This window comes from Prosopis cineraria, unplaced genomic scaffold (genome assembly GCF_029017545.1).
Source record: "Prosopis cineraria cultivar Desert tree isolate PC_DT_omini unplaced genomic scaffold, ASM2901754v1 PC5, whole genome shotgun sequence".
Taxonomy (NCBI): Eukaryota; Viridiplantae; Streptophyta; class Magnoliopsida; order Fabales; family Fabaceae; genus Prosopis; species Prosopis cineraria.
The window spans coordinates 41,179,598-41,207,290 of NW_026555336.1; the positions used below are offsets into that span (position 1 = coordinate 41,179,598).

The following is a 27,693-nucleotide window of genomic DNA, read 5'->3' on the forward strand; positions in this document are numbered from 1 at the left end:
TAAATTAATACAATAATCATTTTAACTTTTTCAACACATAAACACCTCAATCCCATCACTTATAATGGTATCTTAGCCTTTCACACACATTTAATCACCATCACTACGAGCTCAGGCCGATATACACGCACGTACCACGATTGATACAAGTGATTACCAAAACAAATGAAATACTTCTAAGTTGACATTACAATATAGCATATTCATTACAAACCCATAATAGAAAAGGGAAGAGCTATACAAACAAAGATCTTCACTCTTTGATCACCCCTTCCTTCCCCTTGCTCCAACCGAAGCCTTTACTTGTAAAATATAATCATGGAGTAAGATAAACATTTTGATAACAAAATAATTCACAACTATCAATTGATATGTATAATTATAAGGGCGTAAAGTTAATGTACACCAAAACATATGTCTAACATAGCTCAACATAATCTTTTTCATAAGCAATATTCATTTTTACTCTAACATGACCATTCTACCATCCAAGTCTCCATATTAACCCCGATTGAAACCATAAGCTCTTAAACCAAGTACACATTTACAATGGTCAGAGCTCACCTTTAGTGGTAAGATCACCCAGCTAAAGGTGTCCTATTCCACTTTCAAACTATAGTCTCCCCCTATTGCATGTGAATTAGGGTGTCGTTACTCTAATATCGTATCATTAATACTAAGGAGCGTCACTCTCTAATGCCACATCCCACATGGATACTGAGGAAATAATGTTCAATACCGTGCCTCAATAGGCACTAAGAAGATACATGCCATATAGATTTCTACTACTCATTTCTACTGATGAACTCCCACTCCCTATCATGATCATGCTCACACTTTTCATACACATTACACACTTGCAATAAGACATAATTTTTCTCACACAAGGACTCAAAAATCTTTATCATTCTAAAGTAATTTCTAATGCATAAAGATATCATCTTCCACAACATGCCAAGCTTTCAAAATACATGTAAATAAATATGCTTATATACTTACAAACAGTTAAGCAATGCAATCAAATAGTGTAAATTATTTTGTTATCTCAACCCTTTTGTCACAAAAAGGGTTACCGTGGCTCAACGTTAGCTCTACATATTCTACACACACAATAAGACTTGAACAATGCTCAATTTACACAATTTAGTGATAATTATCGATTATCATTTCAAATAAACCCCGAATTCACTACGTTTCAAGTACCTATAACTCTTAAACTCCACATTTAACAACATCTACCCTTCCAAAATACTCCATCAATCCTATTTAGCATCTAGACATACCAAAATCATCAACCAACTATCCACATTATTTCAAAACCTTAAATTCTCACTTAGGGTTCGTTTAAACCCTAGTCAAAAATTTTAAATCGCCGTAAAACTAATAAACCTAAGGTTAAAAGCTTGATTTAACTTTCTAAGATCTTATCTAAGTCAATGGGTTCGTCCATTACTCAAGAACAACAAAAAAACAAGCTCCCTATCACCCTATAAGTCAGAAATTTCCCATAAAAGGGGAAGTGAGAAGAAAAGAAAACTTATCCAATGATGATTCAAGCTCTAAATGCCTTAAAACCTCTCCTAATATCGAGCCTTAGCAACCACAAACTCCTCCTCTGTCACTTCCTTCGATTTCTCTTTCTTTCCCCTTTCTGATCTCGAGTTTGTTTGCGACTGTTAAAATGCAGAATTGTGTACACGCATTGCGGCACATAGCATAGAGAGCCCTTTCACAATTTAAACCTCCCTCCATGCCACAACCCGTTCGAACTTTGGCCTAGCCTTCTTTTAAAACTATTAAAAGATTCAAAAACTATATTAGTTTCCCATAAATGTCATTAATCCAAGAATCAACTCGAAATTACCATTCTACCCTTATAAACACTTAAAATTCCTAGATTGAAGACTAGGATGTTACACCATTAATGCTTAATCTTGAGACAGGTAGATATCATGAGCATATAGTATCGATGACAATAAGCAGCAGCAACACGAGTCCTTGTTTGAAAGTAGGAAGTGAACACATTAACCCATTGATTATATCTAACGATCTCACAGAAGAAGTATTACGAGGAATTTAGGACCGTATGGATAAATAAATGGAAGAAAATTAAAAATTCCTTGCTCTCTTTCTCTGGAAATGTTTAAATGTAGAGAAAGAGAATACCAACAAAGGATGAAGTAGGCTTTGCATGAAGGGATGAGGAACATAGCTATATCATTAAGGGGAGAACCTCTTGGAGCAGGCTCAACCTTTGGCCTGCTTGGTGGGCAACCATTAGGAGGCAATCCAAATGCAAGCCTAGAAGGACAACCTATAAGGGAGCTAGAATAAAAAATTGTTCCTTACAAACAACAAAATGTTCAAATGTGTTTGAGATATTGAGTCTCAAAAGATAATAAAGGGTTCTTAGGCTCCTTTACCACAGTTTACCCAAATATAAAGATGTAATGAGATTAGAATAACGAGTGTTTAGTTTAATAAAATAGGTAAGATTTAAGATTGTAGTGGTTACAAAGTTAAAAATAATGCTGAAAGCTGTCTAGAAATACAAACTACAATGCTAAAAATGAATATTAAAAATTGATTGTTGTTGAAGTTTTTTTCTTTATTGCTGTTCTCGTATTTATTAGTATGCGTAGGCCATCATTAGTTGTTCATGACCGTCAGCTTATGTTTTTAAAATATCCATAGATAAAGGTCACAATCTTTTGAGATTCGAGGCTCGTTGAGATTATGTTTTTGTGTGAGGCAATGGTCTAAATAATGGTTCTAAGTTTGAAGGGATTCAAGGACTCATGCTTACTTGGTCGGACTAGTCTATTATGATATGGACCGTCTTTTATTGGGCTTGACACTTAATTCACTAGGTCCAATTCTTGTTTTAGCTGTTGTTTCCTTTTGAATAGACACTGTTTTAGTTTTAACCTAAACAATTGACAAATGTTTTTATGGATAAACAAGTGATGTTTGAATATATGCATAATAAGATTTCCAAAATATGCAACAAAGGTAAAAATACTTAGAAATGAAAGTTATAACACACACACGCATAATTTCGCATTATATATTTTGTAATGTTTGTTCGCTTAATTGTTTCCTAACCAAGTCTCTTGGCATATTTGATCAGTCGTTGACCGCTGGCACAGTGGCTCCAACTTCCAACAATAGGATCCCTTTTTTTCTTTTTAAAAAAAGGTAAGGGCATTTTGATAATTGAAAAATTTAATTATAATTTAACCCCTTGAACTTGCAGGAGAATTCGAGCTTTATTTGCTATTAATTTGGTTTTCAGGACCCTCGTTGAGATTCTCCCTGTAAAATTCTCCCTAGTAGAAATATCCTGTCGTCCTCGTTGTCCAAATTTTCATAGGATTCTGCATCCTTCTTATCCTGGAATTCCGATGTTCTATGTACTATATTTTGAAATCCTTCCCGTTGTCCGTTATCTAAGATTTTGTTTTGTCTTGTCTTATGTTTTTGCCCTTTTCCTTACCGGTTTTTGGGCAGGAAAACTTGGAGCCAAAATCATTAAAGATGCCCATTGCCAGGATAAGCAACTCTGGCACTGGTAGTGAGTGATAGCATTTTCCACGGGTCCAAAACCCTTAAACCCCCGTCTTTTAGCATTCCTTTTTTCTCTGCGGTATCCGTCTCTAACATGGGCGAGTCTAGCAATAAATCTGCTCCCAATGTATGCAATGTTGTCAACTGCATTATTTCTGGCGCTTGTTTTTTAATTGGACGATTTGTTTGCAGAAATGCCAATTGTGGTTTGTAATGAGAAACTTGTCTGCTCATTGTTTTCGATGTCTTGTAGTTTGACGCTGCTGTTGCTGGAGTTTCACCATCGAAGTCTGCCACGATTGGTATCGAGATTTCATCTCCTGTCCTCTTGTGCTTCGATGCTCTCTTGATCATATTTTGCATTTCGACATTTATTCCTACGGAAATTTATTTTCGTATATGTTATTTTCTGGAGAGAAGTTTTCCCCCCTAACTGTTGGTGCTATGAGGTATTTGATAAATCCAACTTTTGGTGTGAGACCCTGACACAAATAGGATTATAATTTTCCTAAGTCTCAATGATTCAATTGCTTTTGAAGATATTTTGGTTTCAAATAATGTAAGTTTAGCTTTTTTTAACTTCTTATTTTGGTAGAAACTTTTGTGTGGTTATCTCCGTACCTTGATATTGATATAGGAAAGAGGGAGGCTGAGGATGAACCTGAGAAGCTAGTGACTGCAAAGAAGCAGAAGAGAGACTGGGTTTCCGAAAATCAAAGGAAGGAAAGTAGTTCAGATGATTCGTTTTCAGATCCTGGAAACTCAGACGAAGATTCTGGTTTGAACGATGTGAGTGAGCAAGTTTCTTATGAGTTATGACATCATAAATAGTGACTATTTTCAAAGTAGTAAGGAGATCTTCTAATGTTGATTGGATTCCTTTGAATGCCTCCTTTCAAACTTCTGATACTTCTTGGGCATTGTTATCATGCTCCGTAGTCCAAGTTAGCCACTGCTGAAGGCAAGAGTGGACCCAGTGCTGTGAAGAAGAAAGTCGAATCAAGGTCAGATACAGGGAGTAGCTCTATTGACAAAGATGTAAACAATGAGATCCTCTGGGCTGCTTATTTTTTATTTTTTCAAATACTTTATCCTAATGATATTTGGCTGACGGTTTTTAGGATATAAAAACAGAGGCAACCATAGTGCCTGAGAAATTCCCTGATGCTAGTGAGAAAGATCCTGCTAAGGAAGTTGATTCAAGTAAAGCCTCAGGCTTAGATTCTGACACCAGAACTAATGAGGATATGGACAATGTAAATTCAGGGTTATTGAATTCTGTTTAATAGTTGGATCTTTTTACTGCAATTTAGGGATTTACGAATTAGTTGTTAAAATCCCAGGTAACCACATCATCGAAGGAGTTGCTTGCTACTTCTGCTGCAGGTAATAATATATCTACTAAGAAGGTTGAGTCAAGCAATGACTCATCCCTGGATAGTGGCTTAGATGAGGAGGATGTAAGTCTTATGTTGAGCTTTTCTCCAAATGATCTAGTCCCTTTGATTGACTTGTTGTAACATCTTTGCTCTTACTGTCTTTGCAGGTCCAGAAAGCACATGTGACATCATCCAAGAAGCTGCCTGCTTCTTCAGTTGCTCAAAGGGAGGGGATTGAGAAAATTGACAACTCCTATGATGAATCAAGAGAAGGCTTTGATGAATGCAATGTACTCATCCAAATGGAATTCTTAATGATTTTGGAGTTTATTATTATGCAGAGTGTTGGGCCTGTTGTTATCTAAGTTCTGAATTTATTATTGTTCAGGAGTCTTATAGTAGTTATTGAAGAATCAGCTGAGGAAATTGCATCTCATGATAATCTTATTTCGCTGAATTAGGTTGACATAAATAACCTATATGGAAGACCACTGATCTGCCTTGTTTGACTGAAATACAGGGAATATAAAAACAAATGTATAAAACAGGAAAACAGGTGAGAGGTACATGTCAATGCTTAAACTATTCAAACACTGATAAGGTAAAATACATCTAACGAAAGAATAAAATGAATAAATATTCCTGTGGCTTAACTACTCAATAGTGGTTGAACTATCCTAACTCCCAATACTCCTCCTCACGTTTTACGTTCTAAATATTGATCCTGCCCAGCTTGGATTGCAATTTTTCAAACTGAACTCTGGTCAATGCCTTGGTCAAAACATTAGCAACTTTGAATTGTGTAAGAGCACGAATAAGTTAATAACACCTGCATCAATTTTCTCTTTAATGAAGTTGATGAATACCCCAGGAAAATATATTTAATGGATTTCAGGTCATGATTGCTATGTCTAAAGTTGCCTGTTGGTTAAACTCATCATTGTTTACTGAGCTATTTAGTGACGGGTCCTTGTTTGAATCCATCTTTTCGTATTTGTGGTCCATGCATGTGGCAAGTTGTCCTAAGTTTAGGCTTTTGGCTCCCTATGCAAATATAAGAAGTGTTGTGATCATCATTCTGCCACAAGTAAATTTTATGAGCATTTTAACATAGTGAAAATGCAAGAATTGAGCTATCGGCTGCCCTAGTGAGAAACCCTATAGGGAAAACTGAGGGATGGTCAAGAAGACTATTTAGGAGACATAAATCAAAGACATATCAGAGCTGTCTCATTGTGATTCGACAACATGTTGAAGGAGAGAAATTGAAAGAATTTGAGGTGGCCTCTTGTAAAAAGTTGGTCAAAGAATCCAGAATTTTTTGGGTCTACCAAGGATGTCATTAGTGATTAGAGAAAGTACTGGGTGTGATAGATAAAGTTCTTGTGCTATGAACTTGTGACCCTTCGAGCCATGGTACACTGTCATTAGAGAAAGTACACTGTCTTGTTGTCCAACTATGTATTTGTTTCTGAAGATTTTAGAGTTTAATCTTTCTCTGATTCTTGTGGACTTGTTCATTGAAAGCTGAATTGTTTGAATACAAATAGGGTTGGCAGGGCTAAGTTGCACTGTCCAAAATAGTTAATACAATTTTTAAATGAAAACAACCTTATCTGAATCCAAAGGTCAGAATAAAAGGCTGACAATCTAACAAACAGGAAAACAATTAAAATATAATTATCCAATCAGAAAGATGAGGTAATAAAAACCGAACAAGGTAATGTATTTGGATTAAACAAAAACTGGTATTAAAAAAATACTAAATAATGGTAAAACTAATGCTAAAATGCTACTAAATAACTTGTGCAGTAAATCACATTCTTTTAATGTCTTCTTTAATAATAATGTTCAGTTGGGTGCAAAGTACTTATGTTTTGGTAATTTCAGTTGAGTGTTGTATCTAGTTATCTCATTCTATAACTGTTTTCATTTTTAAATTGGGTTTTATTTGTAACAGCTAAAACTTGATGAGTAAAGTTAAGAAGCCTATATAAGTAGAATTCCTAATGGACTAGGGGTTTATTATTATCCAGAGTCTTAAATTTTATTATTGTTTAGGAGTCTTCAAACATATGTTTTCATTATCTGTAGGAGTTGTTTTAGTTAATCTGTATCTTGAGAGTATTATAAATAAGAGAGGGGTTGCTACAACATGTCAAATGTGTGTTTAAGTCTTCCATTTTGTCATATTTCTATTCTTATCCTGAAGTCTACTGGGTAATTAGCCATGGCTTATAGAAACCTATTTTGTACTCCCGCCTTCTTGTAGCTTTAGCTGGATGCTTGTGTATTTAGGATACAAAACCTAAGGTAATTGTTCCATGGTATTGCCCAGGCTTTCTTGTCTACAGAAGAATCAATTTTTTTAAGCAGAAAAATAAATAAATAACTAGCATTTAGGGATGAAATAGTAGACATGCTCAGAAAAGATAAACGAGTTTCATTGGTTTATTTGTAAGTCACAAAGTAGAAAATGGTACATGTCATTTAATCCATGTTGTACTCCTTTTTATCCTCCCAGTAATTTCATCTGAACTAATCTCACTTCTTCATGGCTTAGTTCTAGGTTTTTAGGATATTGAGTAGTCAGTCTTGATGGTTCAAATGTTTTGTTGTTGACAGGGATGGAACTTTGATAATCGGCAATAATACTAACTAATTCATTATATGTTGAGGCCTTGCAATGACTATGGCCTTTGTTAATTACAGGTTTCCGAAGAAAATGAGGAGATCAAGGAGAAGCCTTCTACTACTCCTCAGAAAAATGTATGTGTATCATTATTTTTTCTGTGGCGGCTAAAAACTAATTTTGTTTAGTCTCATGATCACTTGTAGCATATAATGGATGCTGGTATGAATCAGGTGAAAGATGATGAAATGGTTGATGCTGCCTCAACAGGGGCAACTAGAAAGGAAGTTGTAATTGGCTGATTTCTTTTTCTTATTTCCCTTTATATATCAAAATGTTACAACCAGTGATATGATATGCCATTCCTTGAAATTTTGCAGCCTAAATCAGCTGCTGCTCCAGAAAAACAAAATGCCACATCAAAAAAAATATTTGTTGGTAACTTATCCTACGAGGTGAAAAGGGCCAATTTGTATGTATAATTTCCTGTGCAAGTGCTTTGCATGTATTTTCTGCATTTCTTTTTCTGATCCAAACATTCTTCAGGGAAGATTTATTTAAGAATTGTGGAGAAATTGTTGATGTCTCTTTTGGTTTATATCGCGATGGGATGTTTAGAGGCTTTGCACATGTTGAGTTTGCCACTGAAGAAGCTGCGAAACATGTAAGCATTTGTCATATTGTCTGATGTCTAGTCCATAGTCACTTTGTAACTGTTAATATAGCAAGGATGGTTGAAGCTTGTCTTACCTGTGATCCTGTTGGACAGATGTTGAACACAGTGGAGGAGGAAAATTTTTGTTTATTTTATTAGGATTCTGGCCGATTACTTATTTGCGGATCAAGTACAAATTGGATCCCCAGAAAATAACAAGAAAATGAAATAAGATAAGAATAAAATTTGAACATAAAATCATAGACGTCAGCTAGCAATAAACATACAATATAAACAGAAAATCAGAGAATCTTGTCAACAGATGTGCTTTCATTTCTTAGGTGTACTTTTACCACTTAGGGTAAAAGTAGACAGTGCTTTGATAACATTTTAAAGATTATGATCAGTTCTTGTATTCTCTTTCAAAGCCATGATCATATCTTTTTGATGTAGGAATTGAGATGTCATCACATATATGACTTGCAAGCCATTTAGAATAGTTGTAAAAGTGTGTATCATATCATTGTCTATCTCTGCATAATTATTAACGTTTATAAATATTAGAGACAAACTTTGAAAGAAGTCTCACATCTGAAAATGTTAGGAAAAATAAATATTATATAAGCTTTTGGCAACCCTAACCTAGTAGCTTTAGCTATTTTGGTGAAATGGGGAGCCAAAACACAAGCCAATAAGAAAATTAATATGGTATTGGAGTTAAAAAAAAAAAAAGTCAGACCACCTAAAGATTCGGGAACCCTAAAAACAGGATTTTGGGGCTTGAGCCTTTGAAGTTCAATACAAGCCTAGGCATGGAAGAAAATGAAGGCTGTGACTTGAGTCCCCTAATACTCAGAACACGAGCCCAAGCTAATAGAATTAGACACAAATGATATTTTGACTTGGAGAAAGAAAAAAAGAGTGAATAAATTCCAGTTACATCTGAGGGGCTGTGTCAAGGACAAACTTTGAAAGAAGTCCCACATCTTAAAACGATAAGAAAAATGAATGGTATATAAGTTTGTGGCAATCGTAACTAAGTAGCTCAAGCTATTTTGGTGAAATGAACAAGCCTATAAAAAAATTAATAATAAATGATAAAGGTTGAAGTTGTTTCTTTCTTGCTCTATGCTGTTAGTTTTCGTTTATAATCTTTCCTAAGCTGCCATACCTCTTAGCTTGGTCTGTTCCTATTTTTGTTGAGCCCCTGCATTAGTGTGAAAATGTGACAAGCTTCTTTTATTTGTTTGTATCTAAATGTTATTGAGTTGAAGAACGTTTACATAATGCTAGGCCCTTATGTTGAATGGGAGAGAGCTGTTAAGACGTTTTGTCAGAATTGAGATAGCCCGTGAAAAGTTTGCTTATACCCCTAATAGCAGGTATTTATGAATTTTTTTGTCATCTCTAAATTAATTTTTTATCCTCTTGCTTCCACATCTTACCTTTTTGCTTTACTTTTTACTTTTTATAGCATTTTTGGCATAATTTTTTTATAGTTGTATGAACAGGAACAACTCATTGAAGGGTTTTCAAGCATCCTTTGGAGAAGATGGGGTAATTTTATCCTTTGCATATTTGGTTGTTGCTTTATTTCCAGCATTCAAGTTGGCATGCATGTCTCATTCTCAATGGCATAATCCGTGTTCCTAATTCCTTTATTGATGAGAGGAAAAAAACAATACAAAAAAGTAGTACAAAGACAGAGTATATAAGTCCTCAATGAGCAAACGCTAATGGCAATGAAACAATTCAGTCTCTAAGAAGAGCCTAGCAATCACGTTGAAGATCCATAAGGGACACCTTGTGAAAGAAGACATTTGTAGAAACCCACAGAGACAACATAAAATGAATCCTCTCCACAAAATGTATGACTGAAGGAATTGCTAATCAAACACTTTATTCTGTTCCAATTGAGGACCTCACAAATTATTAATGCTTACGCACTTCTAGGGAACTTTATGCTCCATTGTCACTTAATCTGCAGCATGGATAGAGGAAATGATGAAGAGCAAGTGTGATTATAGAAAGGATAAAGTTCGGGAGTCAAAAGTAGTTCACCCTATCAAAACCCTTCGCTCATGAAAGACCAAGAAGAGGAGGATACTATTAAGATCATGGAACATTTTGAATCAAGAAGGTGATCATTCAATGTTCTAAAAGCAAATAGATGCTAGCATTATCCTACTTGTTGTGTACATTGATGGTATTGTGATTGTTGGGAATTTCACTTCAAGCATCTCATCACTTGAAAACCTTTCTTTGTTCTCAATTTCAGACCATATATTTGGGACCATTGTATACTTCCTAGGAGTTGAAGTCTCAAGGAATAAGGAGGGTATAATTTTGAGTCCGAGAAAATACATTCTTGATCTTTTGATAGAAACGAGAAAGTTTGGAGCCTAACCATGATTGTGAGCCATTTGAAGATCTTGAGAAGTATAGAGGACTAATCTGAAATTGAATTATCTCATAGTGACTCATTCTGACATTGTTTACTCTATGAGCGTGGTTTGTCAATTCATGTCTTCTTTGCCAGTCACGAACTGGGCAGCCTGAACACAAATCTGTTGTTATCTGAAAGGATCTCCAGTATGTGGTTTACTATATTGAATCTTTTTTTATGTGGATTAGATAAGATCCAAGATTGTATAAGGTCATCAGTAGATTAGAATAATCTAAAAATAATAGGCATATTTCTAGGCTTGAATGTAGTGATTTGAAATTAGTAGTAGTAAATCCTGGAAGCCTCAACCTTGTATATAAATTGACACAGTGTTTTGAATAAGGATAAGGCATTTTCTTCAGTCTTTGCTCACTAATCATAACTAGCAAGATTGGTAAAATTGGCTTCTATGTTGATGAGTCCTTTTGCCTTCTTTTATACTCACTGCATTCATTAAAGCACTATATTTTCTGGCAAGTTCCAAAAAGCTAGAACAGAAACTTCATTTGAAGTGTTATAGAACTAAAAGAAAAGTCTGATTGTTCAATGTGGTGCATTGTCACAGAAGCAAAGCTTGAAAGGGTCTTGCTTGAACATTGGAAAGCAGTGTGGCACTTGCCAGGATCACACAGCATTGTGACTGATTTGCTGAAGTGCCAGTCTTGGGAACATCAGGGACAGACCTGATGCAGTATTTTGTTTGAGAGTTTTTCTTGTAGCCTTGAGGTTGTCAACTCAAATGAGAAGTGGAGGATTTGGGAACATAGACTCAAGTGAAAAATGATTTGCTCTACCTCATAAGGTCTGTGCTGGTGAAGAGCTGTGATTTCGTCAAGGCTTAATCATTATCACAGAGGACTTTATTCTAGATTATGTGCGAGATTAAAGAGTCCATTACTAGTGTTGTTGCCCTTCACATTTATTTAGACCACTCTCAGTTAGTCCTTGAAGCTTGCATATATGGGATGAGTCTTCAATACATAGTCAAAGTCAATTACAAGAGAAGGTTGAAAGGTCTGCATCTCAAGGAGGGTTTTTCCCCACGTGCTTGAGGGCATATTGTTGTTAGTGACGGGATTGATTTAATCCAGAACCATCTATTGGCATGTTGTAGCAGCGAGTTGGTCTGGGGCATTTTGGCTGCTATATAAGCATATAGGCTCTTTTCAGCTGCTACAGATAGGCAATGGGCCCAAGGTTCAAGGATAAGTTTTTGGGAGGGTGGATTGTTAAATGAGATAAGTAGTTGGTAGTGTTTGTTAGCAATTCTGCTCTATCAGAAAGGATTCTGGTTAAATGAGCTATATGACTTATACTTGCCTATAAATAAGGGATGAACTGATGTGATGATGGTATTGAATGATATTATGATTACATTGTATTCTGCACCACGTTTCTGATAAGATTCTCCCCAGGATCTACACCCTTCAAATTTACGCAAGATGCATCAAACTAAAACAATTTTTTGTTTATCAATGCAATTGTTAGTTTTTTTTTAAAGGTTGAGGAATAATTTTTTTTCTTTTAAAATTCCAAACCTGCTTCAGCAGTATTTTATATGGATTAATAATGGTGGTTAAATTTTTCATGACAATTTTGAGGTGGATTTCCACCTGTTAGCTAGGTAAATTGCATTTGGCAAGCATACTTTTTGGAAGTTTTAGTGGATATTGATATATTGGTAGATGTTATTCCTTCTTACCTCGGCAACACGTATGTAACTTTCAATTAAAATAGACGGGGGCACAAATTCTAAGATAATTGCACTGTTCAAGCATTCTGATGAAAAAGTGAATTAAACTTTTTTAATAGAGAAATATATAAATAAGTTTGGTTTTGTGATGACAGGTTAGACATGCATTGAATAACTAGGGGCGTCTTTTTTTTTTTATGGGTAAGAATTAGGGGTGTCTTTAGCTATTCATAATTCATATAGCCTGGGCGGTACTCATAAATTTCATAGAAACTGAACTAACCTCACTTCAAGACTTGTTGGTTATAAGTTGAAAATATTTTTAGGATGATGGTCAGTTTTGGTTTTTCAATTGTTTTGCAGTATATAAAGACCAAAATTTGAAAATTGGTAACATAGATGATATCTTATTCATTATATTGAGCGCTGTAATAATTATGACATGGGTTTCATCAGTGAAAATGTATTCTCATTGATATGATGTGTCGTTCCATGAATTTTTGCAGCCTACAACGTCAGCACCGTCTGAAGAACAAAATGCCAGATCGAAGATGCTATTTGTTGGAAACTTGTCATATAGTGCGGAAAGGGCTGATTTGTATGTATTATTTCCAGTGCAAATGCTAAACATATATTTTCTATGTGTGTGTATGTATGCATATTTCTGATCTTGACACTTGTTCAGGGAAAATTTATTTAAAGATTGTGGAGAAATTGTTGATATTCGATTTGCTACAGATCGTGAAGGGAGGTTTAAAGGCTTCGCTCATGTTTTATTTGACACAGAAGAAGCAGCACAAAGTGTAAGCATTTGTAATGAAAAATGGAAGATCTATCCTAGATTAGGAAAATCTAAGATTAAATTGATGTCATCTTTATCTTAAAAGTTAGGATATTAATTTATTTTGAATTAGGATTTATATTCTTTTAAATAAATTTAGTTGGAATAGGATTTATGCTATTATCCTATCCTATCTTATTCTTTTAAATAAATTTAGTTGGAATAGGATTTATCCTATTATCCTATCCTATCCTATCTTATTTAAATATTTAGTTTATTTTAAATTTGAGTGAAATTTAATCCTATTTTTTAGGATTGTGATAGTTTAATTAGTATTAGGAATAAGGCTTTATAAATAACCCTAGAGTTGCTTTGGTTGTTAGACCTCTTTGACGAATTGAATAAATTTGAGAATTTCAGTTACCCACTCTTCCTCAAGTTTTCGTTTTCTCCCTCCTCTTCTCTCTATTTTCTTCCTCCATTCTCTTCTCTCTCCATCCCTTGCTGTTTTACATCAATATCTCACATTATCTAGACCACTTTCATGGATGATAGCTTTGGAAGTATCTATTAATATCTGAATATAATTCCTTGCACTTATTAATGACAGAGGGTATAAGTTGATATTGCTGTCCTGATTTTTGCGAGCTAGGTTTTATTGTATAATTTTAACTATGCAACTATGCTTTAGTTAGGTCTGTCCTTATTTTGGCTGGGGCCCTCATTAAGTGCGAAGATGGCATGCTTCATTAATTTGTTTGTATCTTAACTCTTAAATGTATTATGCTGAGGAATTTTATTATGTAATGCTAGGCCCTTATGTTGAACGGAGAAGAACTGTTGAGACGACCTCTCAGACTTGATCTAGCTCCTGAAAGGGGTGCATATACACGCAGTATCAAGTATTTGTCAAATGCTTTTTTGATTACCTTAATCCCCCCCCCTTCCTACCTCATATCCATGATTTCTTTATTCTGTTTGTTTCTTAATAATTGTGGCAACAGGAATGAAGCTACCCGGGAGGATCCTTCATTAGCAGGAAATGAGGTAATTTTATCTGTAGCATATTTGGATGTCACTTTATTTCCTATAAACATGTCTTATTCAGTTGCATGTTTTCTGATGAGATATTATTCATTTGTAGAAAAATTAATAGACATTATTAATTGGTTTATGCTTCATTCATAAAGCACGAGATAGTTGATGGTATTTATCTCAATTCATTTATGTTGCTTTTCTTCCTAATAATCTAATAGTAACTGAACAAACCTTTACTTCTTCAAGACTTAGGTATAGATTGAAAATCTTTTAGTTGTTGGGTGGTCAGTTTTGGTGGCTCAAACGTTTTGCTACATATATAAGGTGGAAAATTGTTAGCATAAATGTTAATCTATTCATCTTATGTTGAGGACATGAAATAATTGTGACTTGTGTTTCAATCAATGATGTCATGCTTGATTCTATGAAATGTTACAGGCTAGAATGCCAGCTGCTCCAAAAGAACAAAATGCCACATCAAAGACAGTATTTGTCGGAAACTTGTCATATAGCGTGGAAAGGGTTGATTTGTATGTACTGTTTCATATGCAAGTGCTTGGCAGTTTTTTTGTTTGGCTGTTTGTTTACTTCTGATCTCATCATTGTTCAGGGAAAATTTATTTAAAGACTGTGGAGAAATTATTGATATCCGTTTAGCTACAGATCGTGAAGGGAGGTTTAAAGGATTTGGACATGTTGAGTTTGCCACTCAAGAAGCAGCACGAAATGTAAGCTCTTATCTCATAATGGCTAGTTTGATCATCATTCAGGACCCTTTAAAAGTTATATGATGGAGGTTTATGCTTTTATTATTGCCTGTCCCTTCGCCTGTGCTTTTATTACTATGTATTTTGGTGGAAGAGCTTGATCTGTTACAGAATCTAAGCTTCTATTCTATTCAGAACTCTGAAAATCAGAAAATCATCTTGGGCAATACCCTAGATAGTATCTGAATCCTTAATCTAAGTGATGATGATCAAAATAAAATAAAAAGAAGAATGATAGTAGAAAAATAATTTAAGAGAGAAAGGGCTGATATCTCGCAGCACTTCCCCTCAAGTTGGGGAGTGTATGTCTAACTTTCCCAGATTGTTTCTTTAAATTTCACCCTAGATAGAGCTTTTTGTTGGGATGTAGGCACTGGGAAGCCTGCTACTGTGTAGCAAAGCCAGTTAAGCATATGAGTCCAGACTCTACTTTCCTATGATGAAATTTCCATCCAGCTGTACATGCTTCATCCTATCATGGCAAGCAAGATTTTTGTCAATGCTGATTGTTGTCAAGTCACATTAAGCTTTTGGAGGGAATATGGAGAAAATCCTAATAGATATGCAATTGACCTATGGACTATACTGCCACCTCCTTTACTTGAACCGCTTGAAACTTCTTCATTTGACTTAGCTCTGCCACCACTAGTTCAATCGTCTTCTCTGATGCTAGAAACAGAAGGAAGTTCAAAATTGGGAGACGTGGAAAGAAAGAAAAAAAATAAAATGTGCTTGGTATACTCACAAAGGAAGCAATCAAACAATAGTGAGGAACTTACACTTAAAGTGCTAAGAACTAGACCCAGAGGTTGTTGGTAGTATCTAAGATAGGTAGAAAGAAATAAAAAAGATAAATCTTTATTATAATATGAAATCAGAATCTAACTTCATAAATTAATAAAACAACAACAACAACAACAACAACAACAAGCTTTTATCCTACTAGGTGGGGTCGGCTACATGGATTGCAAGACGCCATTGTGCTCTATCATTTATCAAGTTTTTAGGAATATTATTAATTAAGAGATCGCATTCAACAACTTCCAAGAGTGTTCTCTTAGGCCTTCCTCTACCCCTCTTAATCGAACTCGAAGTTATATGTTCCACTTTTCTCACTAGTGCCTCCCTTGGTCTTCTTTGTACATGCCCAAACCATCTCAACCAATTTTCTACCATTTTTTCCTCAATAGGTGCTACCTTCACTTTTTCGCGTACGTGTTCATTTCGAATTTTATCTTTATGTGTATGTCTGCACATCCTTCGTAACATTCTCATCTTTGCTACTCCAATTTTATGCTCTTGCTGTCCCGTTAGAGCCTAGCGTTCACTATTATATAACATTGCCAGTCTGATAGCAGTGCAATAAAACTTTCCTTTAAATTTATTAGGCACCATACGGTCGCAAATAACTTGTTTAGCTTTTCTCCAATTAAACCACCCAACTTGAATTCTATGTGAAATATCTCTACTGATTTCGCCATCATTTTGAATAATGGCTCCCAAATATCTAAAATTTTTTGCTTGAGTATAATTTGATCTCCCAATTGCACTTCCAAATTATTGTCGAATAGTCTCTTACCAAATTTACAACATAAATATTCCGTCTTACTCCTACTCAGACGGAAACCTTTCGACTCCAATGTTTTCCTCCATAACTCAAATTTGCAATAACCTCTTCTCTTGTCTCTGCTATAAGAACTATAGCATCCGCGAAGAGCATACATTTGGGAATTTCCCCTTGAATATGTTCCGTCAAAACATTTAGGATCAAGTTGAACAGATAAGAACTCAGAGATGATCCCTGATGTAGTCCAATCTTTATAGGAAAATCCTTTGTTTGACCATTAGGCGTTCTTATACTAGTTTTTACCCCCTCATACATATCTTGTATGGCTTTAATATAAGCAATCCGTACTCCCTTTTTTTCCAATACTTTCCAAAGCACTTCTCTTGGTATACGGTCATAAGCTTTTTCCAAATTAATAAAGATAAAGGAAAATCTTTAATAGAAGATGAACAAGAATCTTAAACTCATACAACTAATAAAGTTAAAGGAGAATCTCCACTAATATAACAAAATAATGATTGTATTTCCAGATGATTTCTACATATTGTGCCTTAGTATTTATAGATAGAAAAGTGACTAATAATTCCTAAAAATACTCCCATTAATCCATAACTCAGATAATGGAGGATAACTACCTAAAATATAAATAAATTTAATTGTTGACTTAATCTACAAGTACCTACTATTCCTAAATTTAAGGGCCACTCAACAAACCCTACAAAACAAAAAATAACCTAAATATTAACTAGAAAATAACTTCAAATAATATTTATTCCTAATATATCTCTAATCTCCCAAATTCATTATCTCACCATAATCAGTACTCTATCAATACTCTCCCCTTGGAAATTTGCCTTGTCCTCAAGGTGAGACATTGGCAAGAGCTTTCTTGTGTATTTGGGGGTTGAGATAGGAGTAATAAGTAAATAACAGCATCTCCCACATGGGTTCCAAAGGGTTGAACAAGAGGCTGCATGGAAACTTTAAGGATTAAGTTGCAGTTAGACCCACTATCCATCAAGTATAGGACTTGGCTCAAAGAAGCTCCCTTGAAGCTTCATTGCAGATAAGTTGTTGCTACCTAGAACAGCATTGAGAGAACTTTCAGCACTTTCAGGTTCAGGTTCTTCAATTTCAACATCTTCAAGAGGATGAACAATTTCCTCGCTCACTTCTGTAATTTCTAGCAATGAGAAGGTTCCTTTGCAGTGATGACCAGGTCTGAAATTCTCACCACAACGGGAGCATAGGCCCTTCTCTCTTCTCCTTTAGTGTTCGGCATCCATAAGGGAGGGTCTGGATGTCATCGAGCTTGTTGGTCTAAGAGCAGGGGACAAAAACGACATATCCGTAGGTTTGTACACGTACATGTTTGTAGAACTTGAGTGAGAAGAAAATGTGCTCGCTGGAAATGACATGGCAGATGAATTTGATCACATGGGAAATAATTTTGAGGACTAGCAGAAGGGTTGGGCCGATTTTGAGTGAAGGAATCATTGGGCTTGGGTTCAAATTGAACTTGGGTCTTTTACGCATATTCTAGGGCAAGACTTACAACCTTAAACATGGTGTTTGGCTTTTGTATGCATACATGAGCTCTTAACTCTTCTTTCAAGTCGCTTAAGAAGATGCCGAGAAGATAGTGCTCTAGCTAGAGTGATGCATTTTGCAAATTCTTGCTTGTACTTGTGGACTGAACCAGTTTGCTTGATGTTGCACAAGAACTCATCTAGGTTCTGGTATTCCAGAGGCTCATAATTTTCTTATAATACCTCTACTAATTCTTCCCAATAGAGGATGATATGCTCCATGTTAATAGAAGTGAAAAAATCACTAGTGCCTCCTTCTAAGTGCTTCAATGTAATATCAACCTTAAGTCTTCGAAAATGTGATAATATTGAAAATAATTTTCAGCCTCTAAAATCCATGAGTGGGGATCCCTACCATCATACTTGGGAAAATGCCTTGTAGAAGATGGGTGATAATAGGATGGGATGGGTGGTGAAAATATGGGTTTGTGAAGAATGTGTGTGGAATGGGTGGAAACCATCTTTGGATCAAATCGCTTTGATATCAAATGATAGGATCCAAGATAGGTAGAGAGAAATAAGAAAGATAAATCTTTATTAGAATAGGAAATGAGAATCTAATTTCATGAATTAATAATTATACTGGAATATCTTTAATAGAAGATGAGCAAGGGTCTTAAACTCATACAACTAATAAAGTCAAAGGAGAATTTCTGCTAATATAACAAAATAAGGATTGTATTTCTTGATGATTTCTACATATTGTGCCTTAATAATTATGGATAGAAAAATGACTAATAATTCTTAAAAATACTCCTATTAATCCATAACTTAGATAATGGAAGATAACTGCCTAAAATATAAATAAATATAATTATTGACTTAATCTACAAGTACCCACTATTCCTAAGTTTAAGGGCCTCCCAGCAAACCCTACAAAACAGAAAATATCCTAAATATTAAATAGAAAATAACAGAGATGAGAATGTTACGATGGATGTGCGGAGAGATGAGAATGTTACGATGGATGTGCGGAGAGATGAGAATGTTACGATGGATGTGCGGACATACACGTAAAGATAAAATTCGAAATGAGCACATACGTGAAAAAGTGAGGGTGGCACCTATTGAGGAAAAAATGGTAGAAAATCGGTTGAGATGGTTTGGGCATGTACAAAGAAGACCAAGGGAGGCACCAGTGAGAAGAGTGGAACATATAACTTTGAGTCCGATTAAGAGAGGTAGAGGAAGGCCTAAGAGAACACTCTTGGAAGTTGTTGAACATGATCTCTTAATTAATAATATTTCTAAAAGCTTAATAAATGATAGAGCACAATGGCGTCTTGCAATCCATGTAGCCGACCCCACCTAGTGGGATAAAGGCTTGTTGTTGTTGTTGTTGTTGTTGATATTTATTCCTTATATATTTCTAACTTCCCAAATTATCCATTATCCCACCATAATTGATACTTTATTAGTAGTTCTTGGACACCTTGTGATTGGTACATCCAATAGCTCAAAGTAGGTAAATGAAGTTTCACTCAGTCAAATTCAACATGGTAGAACCAAGCATGTTGAAGTGGATAGACATTTCATTGAAAAAAGGTCAAAGGAGGGATAATTTACTCAACATGCATCCTGATGGAAAAAACAAACATCCAAAATTCTTACTAAAGGGCTTTCAAGAGGAATTTTGAAGATTGCATCAGCAAATTGAACATGATTAACATTTATGTTCCAACTTGAGGGAGAGTATGGCAAGATTAATACGATTCTTGCATTTAATTTTTGTTATTTGTAATATGCCAAATATTGCATTTATGTGTAGTTTGAATTAGGCATATTTGTTGGCTAAGAATAGGATTAGGGTACCTGATGTTTTTGCTTTTGGTTGTTGTATATATGCTGACTTTTGCACACCATTTTGAATCAATGAAAGAAAGTTGGTGAACACACAAAAACTCAAAATGCAATTGTGTGCGAGGAAGTGAAGAAACTACCCAAAGGACTAGAACTGAGTGCACGCATGATTGAAGTGTGCGTGTGTCATTGAAGTGTTGGTGAGAAGTCCACATGCAAGTGTAATGCAATTAATAAATGTTATAAATAAGGGCAAAACTTAAATATGGTGTCCTGGTAAATTAGTGCGTGTACAAATTTTAAGTCTCCATTTGGTTTAAACTATGAAAAGTTTAAACTATGAAAAAGATTCCTTCTTCATAATATGCAAATTGGGATATGCAATGTTCGTTATACCCATATTATCATCATTTAACAGTATTTGTCTCTTGGTACTTTTTTTATTTAGAGCATGAAAGACATTTCACATATAAAATCACTTTTTTTACTTCATTCCATTCCATTTTGTGTACCAAACAGGCTGAGTGTGATTGTGATGGAAACCAAATCCAGTATGACACCGTAGGATCTTTTGCTATATTACTGATAAAATGAAAAAGAGGGAATCCTGTCAAATTCAAAGGAATGGATGAGGAGCGATTTATCACAGTAGCATAATCAGAAATAGAAACTGAAGAATAAAAGGTGATGACAAAGAACAGAAGCAAACTCTCCACACAGTGGCCAATTTCTTGCTCTCACTCAGTATATTCTCTACCTATGGCCCTTTATTTTTCTACCTTGCTCTCAACCTGACCTCTCACAACCATAAGAGTTGGCAATGGACCTGTCAGACTGTAATAAAATTCTCTATTTTTTACACTGTTTACTGAGGATTTGAGGAAGGTCTCATTCCTTTAAGGGGAAAACTACATTTTAGTCCCCTTGAACCAAGGTCTTTGTTACAAAATTGGTATATGAACTTTGAGAGTAACAAAATGCTCCTCATGAACTTTAAATTCTAGTTAAAATCAACAGCATGAGGCCATCTGATTTTGTCTTTGATGGCAATGCTTCGCTTAACTCAATTCATTTCCAGTTCCAAATATTATTTGGGGCTTAACATTTTCACTTTTTAGAGTTCAGGATATTGATCGGTTATCTTTTGAAGTTCATTTATAAATTTTGTTAGCAGGCTTCACTTTAGGGCTAAAATGAATATAGTTTCCTCTTCCTTTATTAATTATAAGACAAAAGTTTCTTTGTTTCCCTTATTTCATTTGTTGTAATTTTTCCCCCTTTCTAAATTTTGATCTTGGTGGTATTTTGATTTTTTTGGCAATCAATGTGAATGGTTTATGCCTCGTGAGAGAGGATTTTTCCACCGGGAAAATTTTTCCTGGACTGAAAATTTACCAAAAAGATAGTAAGTATTTTTTAACATATTTACTTGAGAATAAATACATCATGGATTTAGTTGATATCGCATGTTTTGTTCCTTTCTTGGTATTTTTTAAGTATTTGTTCAAATAAAGTGAAATTCATTGCAATTTCTGTTGTCTGTTGCAGTTCATTTATTTTCCTTGACTAGATCATCTTAGAGTCTGTCCTATGGAAATGGTAATCATAGGATTTACTATTGTTGCAAACTATTTTCTTTGAGTAAGGGTTAACCATTACGGATATAGAGGGTACAAGTTGGTGCTTCTCTCCTTAATGCATCTTTCAGTTGACATGCATTGTTTTTTCTGAGCCGCTACACCCTTAGCTTGCTCTGTCCCTACTTTTGCTGAGCTCTCTCAATGTTCAAAGATGGTGTGCTTCATTCATTTGTTAATATCTAGACTATCTTGAGCTGAAGAATTTTTATCATGTAACGATAGGCCCTTAAGTTGAATGGAAACGAACTGTTGAGACAATATATAAGGCTTGATTTGGCTAATGAAAAGATTGTGCATTCTTCCAGTAGCAGGTATTTACCAATACCTTTCTTTTTCATCTTAATAATTCGTTTCATTCTCTGTCTTATATCTACATCTTCCCTTTTCTGTTTACTTGTTATTATTCATGGGAACAGGGACGGCTCTGGAAGTGTTGAGTCTCAAACAGTGTTTGTAAGGGGTTTTGATACATCCTTAAGAGAAGATGAGGTAATTCTATCTTGAATATGTATGTTGCTTTATTTCTTATGGATGAGATTGCATGCATGTCTCATTATCCAAAGCATGATTTGTATTCTTATTTCTTACTGCTAATGACTCTATTTCTGTTCTTTCAGATAAGAAATAGCCTGGAAGAGCATTTCAGTTCTTGTGGAGTAATTTCAAGGATATCAATTGCACGAGATTATGGCACCGGTTCTACTAAAGGGTGTGTTTCTTTTATCCTTTTTTGTTTATAATGGCCAATTTTTTAGTTCACATGATATGACATGATAAACTCTGAAAATTTTCGGCATGGCCCTGTAATTTACGTTTCTCTTGGTATTGCTAGGGGAGCCTCTAGGCTCTCAAATGCTGGAGGTTGTTTTCCGTTTCTGTTCGTATTGTCCAGTTGCTTCCCTTCTATTGCAATGAAAAATGACAAATAAAAGTGACAATGCACATCTAGTGCTTGACCGTGCCTTGAATAAGATTACTTCGAATAGGATAATACTTATGAGCAATCCAAAAAAAAAAAACATAACAACAATATATAATGATATGAAATATGGTATTTGATTTGAATATGGAGGTATTTTTGGTCAATTTGAATAACCATCATCAATATATATAATAAAGTTTATAGCAAGAATATTCATGAACCATGAACAATTCAGCTTTTTCCTCAAATTCGGTGCAACACTGGGAAAATGTTTTAAGCTTGTGAGTCACATTCCATGTCCATAGTTACTTCGAATAGCATCCTCTTGATGCTTATCAGCAATGCTTCCATACGATACCATAAAAGTCATTGATCCAAAAACAAACTTCTTAGCTGTCAAAAGGCACCAAAAGAAAAGGCCATGAATTCTCAGATGTTGCCTCTTTTGGGTTAAATATATAGGTTTCACACTATAGTATAGCGGCTCACTGGAATTATTCACCTGTACCTGATGTCATGCTCAGGCATTATAAGCAGCAGTCAATTAGTTTTTGAGGATTGTACTGACATTGTTAAGTTGCTTGATGTCATTTCCTCAGTTATCTCTTTACTTGATTGTCCCACAATCTATCCACTTATGCAAGATACCTTCTCTCCTCAATTCCCCTGTCAAGGAAAATGACTCTACTGGCACACCCAAAATTCATATTCATTATCAACATACATGGGCCCCCTTTCTGCTGGATTTCCATTCCTTCACTTCAGCTATGGCTAAATCCTTGTTTTTCTGCTCTATCATGCTGGTTTCTTTATGTGGCATTTTTGTTTCTCTTTTTCCTTCCTGTTTTACTTCATATTCTTTGTCTGTACTGCACGGATTACCACTCCTTTTTGAATGCCCACACTCTGACAGATATTGCATCCAAAACATTGAACTCCTTGGCAAGGATTCCAGCCATAGGGGGCTAGAAGGCAATAGTACCTATAAAGTACTTTTATTAATACCGTCCCCCTTCTGCTACATTTCTCAGATTATGCCTCTAAATGGGTGAACTTATTGCCCACCTTGGTTGTAAATGCATGCTCATTACAGGTATGCTTGGTTGGACTTCATGGATGTTGATGGCTTTAATAAAGCACTAGAACTTGATGGAATTGAGGTTGGAGGTTATATATTGTCTGTGGAGAGAAGACGACCTCGGCGTTATATTCAAGATGGTAGAGGTGGCAGTGATCAAATAGGCGGATGGCGTGGCGGTGATCAAATAGGCGGATGGCATGGTGGTGATCAATTTGGTGGATGGCGTGGTGGTGATCAAGTTGGTGGATGGCATGGAGGTGGCCAATGGGGTCATGGAAGAGGTTATGCCAGCAGGTGGCATTGAACGAACAATAAATTAAGCCTTGTAGCAGAAGGCCCAGGTATAGTTTATGTACCCTGAATTATTGGTCGATTGATTACTATGCCAAATACTTGTCTCTTGGATTTGAATTGAAACTCCCCTGATTTATCTGTTAGTGTATGTCCTAAAAGCCAATCATGAGATGAGATGATTGTTATTTATTAAAAAGCAATTGAGTTATTATATTCTTAATAAAAATCAACATATAACTGCCCCTAGAATGTTATTCTTAATAGTATCTCTAGTCTAAGTATTTTTCTGAATTACGATAACTATAATATATTGAGACTAGCATGCATGGTGGCTGATGACCGTAGTCATGGATATGAGAGATATCAAATCAATACATAAGTGCTGGTTGGAGAACAAGGGTGATGAACTGACCCACTATGATAATGCTGCATTGATTGATAAAAAGTGTCATCTATGATTCTTGTAGAAACTATAATGTACGCGGCCACTTTAGACTTGAAGTTGCTATGATTTGCTACAACAGGAGATGTACACTTTGGTGCCGTTTTATGTCATCCAGTGGCAGACATGGCTAAAAGGCAGTGTTTGAATGAATCGCAAATCATAAGTGATATCTGTGGGTTCCATGATTTGGTAGAGGTAGGAAATGCATGACTGTGGGTTATAAGAAAAGAAAGAAAGAAAGAAAGAAAGGGAAAAAAAGAAAAAGAAATGCATGATTGCACTCAAATGAATGAAACCGTGATATTGATTCATTTAGTTTTGAGTAGTCTACTTAGGATCAAAAAATGTAGGTTGAATCATAAAGATGGCACATTCCATGACTCAAGTTTAATCTGGATATTTGGGCAAAAGAGAATAAGGAACATGAATTTTTAGTCATGGATTAGATTTGTTGAGTCATGGAAATTCTGATCACTCAGGTGACGGTGATATATTGCTAGATATGGCTAGATGTTGTCATTGTAATCCCAAGGTCATTGCCAATGTAATAAGAACCTTCATGGTCGCACAAAAGAGTAGACACGGCTTTAGCAATGGGTTAAGGGTCATTTTTACCTTCCAACTTTACCTGAAAGGTCTATGGGCACCGTAAACTCAACCATAGGTCAATTTTCTCTCTCAACGTTAAAAAGTCGCTACCTTGGTAACCCTGACGTTAACTCATCTCTTCTCTCATTATGTGCGTCCTACATTTGAAATATTTTTTATTATAAAATATTGCACATTGGGTCCCACACTTGATTTTTTAAAATATTTTTTATTGTAAAATATTGCACAATGGGACCCACATAATGGGTGAATAATGTCAGGGATATCGAGATAGAGAATTTCTAACATTGAGGGGCAATATTGACTTATAGTTGAGTTTAAAGTATCCATAGACCCTTTGGTTAAAGTTGAGGGCAAAAATAACCCTTAACCCATCATGAATTAATTTAACACACTTAAGGTTACCGGAAATCATAATGGCCTGTATAATATAATTACATTGCCACTATTCAATATTAAATTAATGTTAAATTATATCATATTCAATCTTTAGGCTTTAACAAACTAAATTTGGTTTCATTATTGATCATGGTCAGTCTAGGCTAGTAAATAGTGTTATAGAATTGTATTTAATAATATTGGTTTTAATTATTAGCTACAGTAATATTTGGCCAATAATTAAAGCCCAAGAAAGTTTGATTACATTACATTGAGTTTAATTAATTAGCCACAATCGAGTTGTGTCAATAATAAAAAACCAATGCACTCTTCATCGTTAGTTGGGCTGCAGAACGCTTGTAAGGCCTAAAGACAACCCTAGAGCTATTAAAATTGCATCTTGGGCAAGCTAGAAATTATACACACATTCCTTGATGTCAAATCCCTTAGAGAGGGTGGGAGAGAATCTTCAGCATGCCAGATGAGGAGTCTTCTGGCAGAGGTGATGAGGGAAGTCCAAACAAACAGCCCTGTGGATACTATTGAGGTGAAATGATGTTTCCCTCAATGATTCAACAAGCAAGAGTCACGTCATGCCTCCTATTCAGGTATAATTTTGTTATTCTTCCATCTAATTGATAGGTTTCTCACGAGGATCTTCAGTGGAATTGGACAAAAATTTCAAATCTCTGTTTGTGTTATGTCCTTCATATCCTGCATTATCCCTGTTTTATGGAGATAAGTCACTGCTTACCTTGACCCAGTTATGAGGTGCCAGATAACAAGTTTTCCTGACGTTTACTTACTCTCTTGTTACTTTGGAGTGTTTAAATTTTCTTGTATCGTCAACAACACATTGAATTTTATCTGCATCGTTTGATTTAATCACATTGGTTTGTGAAGCTCTAATGGCGTCATTTGGTTGATAGTAATAATTTAGAGAATGTCTTATACGGTTTTGATGATGTTGGGTAGTTCTTTTCAATATTGTTCATCTCTGGCAAAAGTTAGTCCTTGAAGTCCTATTCAACATTGGATCTAGCCCTTCTACCTTTATTTTGGTTCAATTATACTCCCTCCTATCCAAAATATAAGTAGTTTTTGAAAAAAATCTGCATATCAATAAAGTTTTCATTCCCGTAAAAATATATTTTGTTTTCCCTTTTTACCTCAATCCCCCAATCACCAATGCACTTTTTGATGAGTGAGAGATATATTCATACAAATATCTAGATTAATAAATACGAGGGGTAAAATAGATACTAGATTGCAGATATTTTGAACCAAGATTTGTTGAGGGGAAATGTTTATATTTTGGACTTGGAGAAGTAGTTCTCAAAGTCAATTAGGGTTCAACATCATTCTTCTTTGTTAACTCTGTTAACGGAGTTGTCTGACCCAACTCAGGATTATATGGTGTTCCCCTCATATAATTGCCAATCACAATTTGGGGTTCATCCCTCACATTCAAAGTAAAGAGTTGGGACTTGGATTTGGTGGTTCAATCTTTCATGTGTTCTGTGATTTCATGAATCAAAAAGGGTCAGTGACTTCTCGAGCATCAAGGAGGCATTGGTTGCACTGTGATTGTGGTGATTCCACAGCGTCAAGCCGTCAATGACATCTCAAACGGTTGAAAATCCTCGTTGAAGGATTTGGGAGCGCTGGAATAACAGGAATTACATGCTAATCCTTAGAAAACATGAGGGAATAACATGAAACCATTTGAAAGATGCAAGGGACTGTAAAGAAACCATCTAAAAATTCTGAAAGCACAAGGGTCCGTGTTTTTAACCACGCACCAAAAAAATAAATTCTGGGTCTAAATCAAAGTTTGAGCAAATCTTTAAGAATCAAAAAATGAAAAATTTGCCTTTTGTATATCTTGAATTAACTTCTCTTTTTCCTCAGAAGACTCTGGATTTCATACAAAAAGGTTAATAATTTCTTGTATGTATCTGTTGTCTGCCTTGTATAAATAATGTATGATTCGCATAGTTGGGTCTACAGTCTACACTTCCTTATGCCAATGTGCCTTCTCATTCTCAGATGATTTCTTCTCTTGGATACGATTTGGGGGCGTGGATTATTTTTTGTTGATGACGAGCAGTGCAGGAGAATACCTTTGCTCAAGTTCTGTTGCTCCTCTTGGGAATCACATGTTTGTATGACATTGGGAATTAATGACAATCAAATAGAGCGTTACAAGTTACAGCTGGATTTGAGGAGTTCTGTAATTGTATAAACCTCGCAGTTTTGTTTTTTGTTTTTTGTTTTTTTTTTTACCGCAACCTTGCAGTTCTATTGAAGGAAGGGGAAAAAAGTCTGTTGTTGCCCCATAATTATTTTGTATAATATTTAATGGATGATACTTGCTATGATGTTGAAAATAAAGATTGTTAAAAGGCAA

The 27,693-nt window shown here is 35.2% G+C and overlaps 1 protein-coding gene across 11 annotated transcripts; it reads left to right on the forward strand.

The window, feature by feature from the left end:
• Positions 1-3,258: 3,258 nt before the first annotated feature.
• LOC129311628 (nucleolin 1-like) lies at positions 3,259-27,693 on the forward strand. 11 transcript variants are annotated; one of them, XR_008593335.1, is made up of 26 exons: positions 3,268-3,694; positions 3,821-3,869; positions 4,205-4,356; positions 4,507-4,605; positions 4,689-4,823; positions 4,911-5,027; positions 5,114-5,236; positions 7,659-7,715; positions 7,812-7,868; positions 7,959-8,050; positions 8,125-8,242; positions 9,527-9,615; positions 9,733-9,790; positions 12,879-12,970; positions 13,058-13,175; positions 13,967-14,055; positions 14,158-14,200; positions 14,630-14,721; positions 14,802-14,919; positions 21,777-21,865; positions 21,971-22,043; positions 22,172-22,263; positions 23,570-23,898; positions 24,319-24,491; positions 25,625-25,891; positions 27,333-27,693. XR_008593335.1 is itself a non-coding variant. In XM_054954008.1 (25 exons), exons 2-24 carry the CDS (start codon positions 3,662-3,664, stop codon positions 23,859-23,861), a joined length of 2,277 nt encoding a protein of 758 aa, XP_054809983.1. In that variant the 5' UTR covers positions 3,259-3,413; positions 3,511-3,661; the 3' UTR covers positions 23,862-23,898; positions 27,333-27,693. The 11 variants fall into 11 exon arrangements, 6 of the variants coding, with proteins under 6 accessions (XP_054809983.1, XP_054809988.1, XP_054809986.1 ...); XR_008593336.1 differs by having other exon boundaries at positions 25,636-25,891; XM_054954008.1 differs by lacking the exons at positions 24,319-24,491; positions 25,625-25,891 and having other exon boundaries at positions 3,259-3,413; positions 3,511-3,694.

What these genes read in the sequence shown, in the direction of transcription:
- LOC129311628 (XM_054954008.1), top strand. Translation starts at nt 3,662, where the DNA reads ATGGGCGAGTCTAGCAATAAATCTGCTCCCAAT. An exon ending in AGTGCGGAAAGGGCTGATTT is followed by an intron (nt 12,971 to 13,057) that starts GTATGTATTATT and finishes ACACTTGTTCAG; the next exon opens with GGAAAATTTATTTAAAGATT. An exon ending in CATCCTTAAGAGAAGATGAG is followed by an intron (nt 22,044 to 22,171) that starts GTAATTCTATCT and finishes CTGTTCTTTCAG; the next exon opens with ATAAGAAATAGCCTGGAAGA.